Raw genomic sequence first — 9399 nt, 5'->3', positions numbered from 1 at the left:
ATGTAACTTTAGGGTGATCCTACAAAATTCACATAGAAAATGAGTTATAGATCTATCGTTCTCATTGAAAGGAAGTCTAAGAGGTAGTAAATCTGTTCTATGAGTGCTATTTCAATGCTTCCAGTTCTTAAGTTTCGTTTTTGAGTCTTTTACTTTTGGTTTTGTACACCAGATTCAAACAGCTGAAAATACAGTATTCTTGGTTATGTAAAATATATTTCACAGCGGTTTAGATGGTACAATGATTCTCTACACTATACATTGCTTGTTCTGTCATGTAAACTTCAATTTTAGAAACCAGGATTTGGTGGAGCGATGTCTGCATATTGCAAATTCAAAATAACGTTGATTGATAGAAAATAAACAAAGTAAATGTATAAGTACTTAATAAATAAATACATTTATTAAATAACATTGATAACTTATTGACATGATGAATTACAAACAGCCAAATATGAACTTATTCATCTAAACATCAAAAATGTTCTACAAGCCCCCATAAGTACTTGAATAAATAAAATAAATGGGCACATACAATACTGGTCTTAAATGTAATTCATAAAAACTCTAACAACCCATTGAACATGATTATGGCAACTGAGTTCAAGTATAACTAGATAATCAGACTATGAAAAACATCAATATGAATAAGATATTCAACATGAATGTAATATGTTTTGAACATCAGTGGAGCTTCAGCCATCAGCAATGACTCTATTGGTTGGATGTTGACTGCTGAGTTGAGGCATTCTTGGTCGATTCCCGATGACGGGGGGAGGAGAAAGAGGGAGGAGAGGAAGAGATAGAGGGAGGAGAGGAGGAGGCAGGGAAAAGAGAGGAGAGGAGATGGGAAGGAGAGGAGGAAAGAGAGGGAGGAGAGGAAGGTACGGATGGAGAAGAGGAGGAAAGAGGGAAAAGAGAGGAGAAAACAGAAAGAGGAGAGGAGGGTAAGAAGGTAGGGGTGGAGGTGAGAGAGGGAGGAGAGGAGGAGGGAGAGGAGGTTAAGGAGGTACTGGTGGAAGTGAGAGAGGGAGGAGAGGAGTTGATGGAGGGTGGAGAGGAGGGTAAGGAGGTAGTGGTAGGGGTGGAGGTGGAGGTGAGAGAGTTTGGAATGGAGAGCGAGAGAAATGTTGAGCTCAGACGGGCCATTCTAGAAAGGAACAAATTACAATCAGTTTCATTTTCTCAGTTGTTCTTTCCTGTGTGTGTGTGTATGTGTGTATGTGTGATTTTTAACTTACTCAAACTGATGAATCTTGCGGCGTACCCAGGGTTGTTTATGGTAACTACAGAACAGACCCTTCTTCGTCTCAAAGCTGCAGGAGAAACACAGTGTTAACACTGAAACTGAATTGGTTGGACACAACATGTCTGGGGGCTTTGACACAACATGGCCACTACATACTGTAAAGCACTTTGTGACAACATATGAGACTGGATAAACCTAAATGAAATAGACTAAAAGTTCCTTACATGACGGCCCGTACACAAGGAGCGTTATAGTTCTGAATCCAGTAGCCTGTGATGGGATCGTTCACCTCTGTCCTAGACACTGTCTTACAGCACGACACCAGCTTTTCTGCATCTACTGAGGAGGGAGAAGAGTTTACATATGTTCAAACAAATCCTCTTGACCTGGCAATCACTTCAAAAACCATGTATCCTGTTACATCCTAGCTCTAATCCCCTAACACTCACTCCCTTCCCCTTACCTGTCCCAGTCCAGCCCAGCTCTAACACACACTCCCTTCCCCTTACCTGTCCCAGTCCAGCCCAGCTCTAACACACACTCCCTTCCCCTTACCTGTCCCAGTCCAGCCCAGCTCTAACACTCACTCCCTTCCCCTTACCTGTCCCAGTCCAGCCCAGCTCTAACACTCACTCCCTTCCCCTTACCTGTCCCAGTCCAGCCCAGCTCTAACACACACTCCCTTCCCCATTACCTGTCACAGGCCAGCCCAGCTCTAACACACACTCCCTTCCCCTTACCTGTCCCAGTCCAGCCCAGCTCTAACACACACTCCCATCCCCTTACCTGTCCCAGTCCAGCCCAGCTCTAACACTCACTCCCTTCCCCTTACCTGTCCCAGTCCAGCCCAGCTCTAACACACACTCCCTTCCCCTTACCTGTCCCAGTCCAGCCCAGCTCTAACACTCACTCTCTTCCCCTTACCTGTCCCAGTCCAGCCCAGCTCTAACACACACTCCCTTCCCCTTACCTGTCCCAGTCCAGCCCAGCTCTAACACACACTCCCTTCCCCTTACCTGTCCCAGTCCAGCCCAGCTCTAACACACACTCCCTTCCGCTTACCTGTCCCAGTCCAGCCCAGCTCTAACACACACTCCCTTCCCCGTACTTGTCCCAGTCCAGCCCAGCTCTAATACACACTCCCCTCCGCCTACCTGTCCCAGTTCAGCCCAGCTCTAACACACACTCCCTTCCCCTTACCTGTCCCAGTCCAGCCCAGCTCTAACACATACTCCCTTCCCCTTACCTGTCCCAGTCCAGCCCAGCTCTAACACTCACTCCCTTCCCCTTACCTGTCCCAGTCCAGCCCAGCTCTAACACACACTCCCTTCCCCTTACCTGTCCCAGTCCAGCCCAGCTCTAATACACACTCCCCTCCGCCTACCTGTCCCAGTTCAGCCCAGCTCTAACACACACTCCCTTCCCCTTACCTGTCCCAGTCCAGCCCAGCTCTAACACATACTCCCTTCCCCTTACCTGTCCCAGTTCAGCCCAGCTCTAACACTCACTCCCTTCCCCTTACCTGTCCCAGTCCAGCCCAGCTCTAACACACACTCCCTTCCCCTTACCTGTCCCAGTTCAGCCCAGCTCTAACACTCACTCCCTTCCCCTTACCTGTCCCAGTCCAGCCCAGCTCTAACACACACTCCCTTCCCCTTACCTGTCCCAGTCCAGCCCAGCTCTAACACACACTTCCATCCCCTTACCTGTCCCAGTCCAGCCCAGCTCTAACACACACTCCCTTCCCCTTACCTGTCCCAGTCCAGCCCAGCTCTAACACTCACTCCCTTCCCCTTACCTGTCCCAGTTCAGCCCAGCTCTAACACACACTCCCTTCCCCTTACCTGTCCCAGTCCAGCCCAGCTCTAACACACACTCCCTTCCCCTTACCTGTCCCAGTCCAGCCCAGCTCTAACACACACTCCCTTCCCCTTACCTGTCCCAGTCCAGCCCAGTGCTGCTATGACGACGGCTAATGTCCAGATCTTCACCAGAGTTCCACAGGTCACCATCTTTACCCTAAATGTCAGAGACTCAAATGGTACAATAAAAGTTCAATAAATAGATAAATCAACTCTCTCTCTTCTCTGCAGGCTGCTCAGCTCAGGGTCAAGTCTGTTGTGTCCATCTTCACCAGGGTTGAGGGTACTTAAGGCCTGAAAAGCAGAAGTGTTACCTCCGGGTTCAGTCATTATTCCGCTCTCATCTATTTCTTTCGTGAATGACAGAGTGAATGAAAGACTACGGGGGTTTCTGCTGCGTCACCGCAGGTCGTTTACCAACAGGAAACACTTTCATCAGCATTCAGACCAGACAAATGAACATTGGTCTTTCCCAGAATGCCTTACAGAGGATCAGAAAGCCGACAGAGGGTTTATTCTAATGTCTGAGCTACAAGTCCTCTGATTAAGACTTTACTAATGAAACACATCAGCTTGTCAGAAGATAATGAAAGGTCGAACATTTGGTGATTTTGTTTTTTGTTTCCAATATTGAGTGCTCCTACTTTTAATTTTGTCAGTTGACTTTAGGGAGGGGTTTCGGGTGGTGACATCATGGCGAACCCACCTCAAGGACACATGGAGAGTCACAACCTTGATATTTGTGCAGCATTGTGTTTTACGCTGCCAGATCAGTCTAACACAGGGGGTGGCCGACCCTGATCGTTGAGAGCTACGGGGATTGCAGCCTCCACTTATGCACATGATTACACTAATGAACCAATCATTGGCCTTCTTAGGCCGCTGGCCACAGGAGAGACAAAAAAACATACATCACTTCACATCTTGTGATTTTTTTGTCATGTCATGTGCTATTATTGGAAATCTAATAGTGACCATTCCAATTGGTACCACAACCGTTTGTGGTCAAGATCAGAATAAACCTGGCTTCCTTCCTGCTGACTCAACACTCTCTATCTCCCTGGGAAAGAGGAAGGAACCACATCTAACACAAACAGAAAATGTCCCATTATCATGCTTTTCTTAGCACCTCACACTGAGAGGAGAAGGGCCACAGGAAAAATAGATCATGTGTTTGCCTGTCTGACTGACTGACTCATGAATAAAAGTTGAGATTATGCAATATAATTATAGCAGTTTCGGTCAATAGTCCTTTATTTGCTCCTTTTATAACCTAATGTAGGTCTCTGGACCAAAACACTGGTTCAACTAGAACAGCATTCTCTGTGAGTTGAGGGGGTCACTAGCAGTAGTGGCTAAGGGCCAGTAGGGGCCAGGGGAATGGGCATCCCTGGTAGAAAGGATGTGCAGTGACATCACCACAGCCCAGTGACACGATGGAGTGTCATAACCTTTGACTGTATTCAGCCTTTACATCTCATCACCATGGAGATACTCAAACAGGTCTTGTGTTCTCTGATTGTGTGTAATTGTAAAGTAATTTGAGCTTTGAGAGAATGAAAGGTTTTATACAAATCATGTTTTTAATGTATTATCACAGCATAAGAAATAGGAAATAAATGAATACAAATGCCTTAAATACACCTAAATTAATAGATAATATCAATGAGTAGAAAACATTAATGCAGGAATGAAGTTAAAATAAATAATGAAGTAAAGAGAGTTTGAAATACTCAGTCACAGCAGACAGTTAAAGAAAACAGTTCTGGTGGGAGGAACATCTTCATCTCCACTAACTTCTTATCTTAGTTCTGTAGTTCCTGAAAAAGAGAGTCTGCTGAACCTGAATCCCCTTCTACTGGTGGTGATGGTGATGATAGTGGTGGTTTTGATGATGATGATGATAGTAGTCTAGAATCATGGTCTGATGATCATTTTATCAGTTGGAAACACTTTCTCTCTCTCTCTCTCTCTCTCCAGAGAAAATAGAGAGAGAGAGAGAGAGAGAGAGAGAGAGAGAGAGAGAGAGAGAGAGAGAGAGAGAGAGAGAGAGAGAGAGAGAGAGAGAGAAAGACAGAGAGAGAGCGAGAGAGACAGAGACAGAGAGAGAGAGAGAGAGAGAGAGAGAGAGAGAGAGAGAGAGAGAGAGAGAGAGAGAGAGAGAGAGAGAGAGAGAGAGAGAGAGAGCGAGAGAGACAGAGACAGAGAGAGAGAGAGAGGGAGAGAGAGAGAGAGACAGAGAGAGAGAGAAAGACAGAGAGAGAGCGAGAGAGACAGAGACAGAGAGAGAGAGAGAGAGAGAGAGAGAGAGAGAGAGAGAGAGAGAGAGAGAGAGAGAGAGAGAGAGAGAGAGAGAGAGAGAGAGAGAAAGACAGAGAGAGAGCGAGAGAGAGAGAGAGAGAGAGAGAGAGAGAGAGAGAGAGAGAGAGAGAGAGAGAGAGAGTGTTTAGGGTGTGGTGAGTAGGGGTTGACCGGTTCCAGTGACACTAACTCAGCAGTGAGCCATTTGGCCTGGGTGTTGATGTGCTTAATCTTCCCCCTACTGGTGAAACTGAAGAAGTACAGAAAGATAGAGGGGAAGAGGTAGAGACAGAGCTGTATTTCCTATTACACTGTGACAAATACTCAGACCTGAGAGAATCTTTCTTTCCCAAAAGTATCATTCAGTACAAAGAATTCGGAGCTAGAAAAGATGAGAGAGAGAGATACAGAGAGAGAGAGAGAGAGAGAAAATGGGAACTAGAGAGAGAGAGAGAGAGAGAGATACAGAGACGGGGAGAGAGGGAGAGAGAGAGATACAGAGAGAGAGAGAGAAAATGGGAACTAGAGAGAGAGAGAGAGAGAGATACAGAGACGGGGAGAGAGCGAGAGAGAGAGAGAGAGAGAGAGAGAGAGAGAGATACAGAGACAGAGACAGACAGAGAGAGAGAGAGAGACCGGGGAGAGGGGGAGAGACGGGGGGAGAGAGAGAGAGAGAGAGAGAGAGAGAGAGAGAGAGAGAGAGAGAAATTGGAACTAGAGGGGGGGAGAGAGAGAGAAAGAAAGAAAAGGAGAGAGAAAGAGAATGAGAGAGAGAGGTGGACAGGAGAGAGGGAGAGAGAGATGCTAAGACAAATGTATTTTGTCTGTTTAGTCTAAGGTATAAATGTTGTAAATGTGAATATTTGCCTGTGACTGGGACTATGACTGGGACTATGACTGGGACTATGACTGGGACTATGACTGGGACTATGACTGGGACTACGACTGGGACTATGACTGTGTGTCTGTGTGACTGTGTGTGTGTGTTCTTACATGTACATGTCGACGTTACACCCCCTTCTGGGTTTCTGAATAAGACACTGTGTGATTGGTTCAGCTGGACGTTTTTTCAGACAGCAACTTATAGGTCTCATTTCCTGGGAACGCACTGCAACACACACACACACACACACACACACACACACACACACACACACACACACACACACACACACACACACACACACACACACACACACACACACACACACAGACACACACACACACACACACAACCAAGTCCACACAATCCTTTCCACACAACAACCCTGTCCACACAACAACTCTACCCACACAACAACTCTGCCCACACAACAACTCTGTCCACACTCACCTTCCAATGTAGAGAAGAGGATGACCGTGGTCAGCGCCAATAGACACAGCACACGACTAACAGAGAAAAACACACCTTCAGATGGGTGCTATATTGCTAACACTAGCTACTACAAACTGCTTTGCTGCAAAGTCTGCTTATATAGTTGGAAAATGTTGCTGATATTTACTCATAGATGCTAATAATTTGCACACAAAAAAATGCTCTTGCTGTCTTCTTGTTCTGACAGACGGAGTATATTTACATTGATAGAGTGGGGGTTGGAATGATGACGAGACAATTCCAGAGTTGATGAGTGAAGGGCGTTTGCCAGCAGCAGGTTCGGCAGCAGCTAGAAGGCCGGCTACACCAAACATCTGAGCTGGACAGGAGGGGGAGCCAAAGCTAAGGCTGGTGTGACACATTCATCCAAAATCATTTTGGGGAGTTTGCCACACCAAGATTTACTTGATAAAAAATCCCCACTGTATGAGTCAATTGTATGTAGACCCGAGGAGTATCGTATGCCAGTTGAGGTGAAATTCTGCAATTGTGGTGGCGAGCATGTGCCCGAAACCATGAAGTGCCCTGTTAGGATGAAGGACACCAAGGTGACAAGAGTAAGGGCTGTCCAGCGTGTCTCCTATTAGGAGACGTTGAGAAGAGTGGAAGAAGGGAGTAATGTTGAAGAAACCATGGTAGTTGGGTTAGAGAAACTAGTAAATGTTACTCGCCAACAGGATCTTGACATGTTGCATGTTAAAGAGGTGGACTTTGTATCGTTTATTGCATTGGTTATAAACTGCACAGCGCAAACAAAGAGGACATCTGAGAAAATAGACATCGTCTCCAGTCCAAAGTTAAATATAGAATAAGCTTCCTATTTCGCAACAAAGCCTCCTTCACGCATGCTGCCAAACATACCCTCGTAAAACTGACTATCCCACCGATCCTTGACTTTGCCGATGTAATTTATAAAATAGCCTCCAACACTCTACTCAGCAAATTTGATGCAATATATCACAGTGCCATCCGTTTTGTCACCAAAGCCCCATATACTACCCACCACTACGACCTGTATGATCTCGTTGGCTGGTGCGCTTCAAATTCATCACCAAACCCACTGGCTCCAGGTCATCTATAAGTCTTTGCTTGGTAAAGCCCCGCCTTATCTCAGCTCACTGGTCACCATAGCAACACCCACCCGTAGCACGCGCTCCAGCAGGTATATTTCACTGGTCATCCCCAAAGCCAACACCTCCTTTGGCCGCCTTTCCTTCCAGTTTTCTTCTGCCAATGACTGGAACGAATTGCAAAAATCACTGGAGTTGGAGACTTATATCTCCCTCACTAACTTTAAGCGTCAGCTGTCAGAGCAGCTTACCGATCGCTGCAGCTGTACACAGCCCATCTGTAAATAGCCCATCCAACCAACCATCTACCTACCTCATCCCCATTTGTTTTTGTTTTTCTGCTCTTTTGCACACCAGTATTTCTACTTACACATCCTCATCTGCACATATATCACTCCAGTGTAATTTGCTAAATTGTAATTACTTCGCCACTATTGGCCTATTTATTGCCTTACCTCCATCCTTCATTTGTACACACTGTACACAGGTTTTTCTAGTGTGTTATTTTCTGTAAGATTGTTTATTCCATGTGTAACTCTGTGTCGTTTTTGTCGCACTGCTTTGCTTTATCTTGGCCAGGTCGCAGTTGTAAATTAGATTTGTTTTCAACTGGCCTACCTGGTTAAATAAAGGTGAAATTAATAAATAAAATTGTTGTGATTGCGGCTGAAAGTTTTTGGGGAGTCAGGGAGAGGCATTACAAATCAAATCAAATCAAATGTATTTGTCACATACACATGGTTAGCAGATGTTAATGGTCACATACACATGGTTAGCAGATGTTAATGGTCACACACACATGGTTAGCAGATGTTAATGGTCACATTCACATGGTTAGCAGATGTTAATGTGAGTGTAGCGAAATGCTTGTGCTTCCAGTTCCAACAATGCAGTAATAACCAATGAGTAATCTAACCTAACAATTCCAAAACTACTACCTTATACACACAAGTGTAAAGGGATAAAGAATATGTACATAAAGATATATGAATGAGTGATGGTACAGAACGGCATAGGCAAGATGGAGTAGATGGTATCGAGTACAGTATATACATATGAGATGAGTAATGTAGGGTATGTAAACAAAGTGGCATAGTTTAAAGTGGCTAGTGATACATGTATTACATAAAGATGCAGTAGATGATATAGAGTACAGTATATACATATGAGACGAGTAATGTAGGGTATGTAAACATTGTATTAAGTAGCATCCACTAATGTTCCATCCTCACAGGCCCCTGAGCCTGTGTAGGGGTGTGATTTGGAGTATGGCTGAAGGAGTGGGATGTTTTTTTTTTAATTCATTTTATTTTTGCATAGTATGTGGTGGGTTTATTCTCATTCACTACACGTACAGTAGGTGGCGGCATGCACCTTCAACGTTTGTATGCGGACCGCCATAATACCAGAGGAGAAGAAGAAAGCAAAGACAGTATAGTATGAAGATAGGCCAACACTGCTTGTAGGCGATGTCATGGTGATGTTGGCTAGCTAAGCTCATGCATAGAAACAGTCTCTCGCGCCAAACTGCGCATGTGCAGA

The 9399-nt window shown here is 45.3% G+C and overlaps 1 protein-coding gene across 2 annotated transcripts; it reads right to left on the bottom strand.

The window, feature by feature from the left end:
- Nucleotides 1–381: 381 nt before the first annotated feature.
- LOC100135979 (CC chemokine with stalk CK2) lies at nucleotides 382–3443 on the bottom strand. Of its 2 annotated transcripts, NM_001124317.1 has the most exon segments (5): nucleotides 382–925; nucleotides 1052–1150; nucleotides 1242–1316; nucleotides 1474–1588; nucleotides 3186–3322. In NM_001124317.1, coding segments are annotated over 5 exon segments (576 nt in total). In that variant the 5' UTR covers nucleotides 3262–3322; the 3' UTR covers nucleotides 382–714.
- Between the last annotated feature and the right edge of the window lie 5956 nt (nucleotides 3444–9399).

This window comes from Oncorhynchus mykiss, chromosome 15 (genome assembly GCF_013265735.2).
Source record: "Oncorhynchus mykiss isolate Arlee chromosome 15, USDA_OmykA_1.1, whole genome shotgun sequence".
Lineage (NCBI taxonomy): Eukaryota > Metazoa > Chordata > Actinopteri > Salmoniformes > Salmonidae > Oncorhynchus > Oncorhynchus mykiss.
Note: the sequence above shows the minus strand (reverse complement) of the source record. Positions and strands in the feature narration are given on the sequence as shown.

What these genes read in the sequence shown, in the direction of transcription:
- LOC100135979 (XM_036943661.1), bottom strand. Translation starts at nt 3,261, where the DNA reads ATGGTGACCTGTGGAACTCTGGTGAAGATCTGGACATTAGCCGTCGTC. An exon ending in CCTTGTGTACGGGCCGTCAT is followed by an intron (nt 1,317 to 1,473) that starts GTAAGGAACTTT and finishes TTTCTCCTGCAG; the next exon opens with CTTTGAGACGAAGAAGGGTC. An exon ending in CGCAAGATTCATCAGTTTGA is followed by an intron (nt 1,151 to 1,241) that starts GTAAGTTAAAAA and finishes GTTCCTTTCTAG; the next exon opens with AATGGCCCGTCTGAGCTCAA.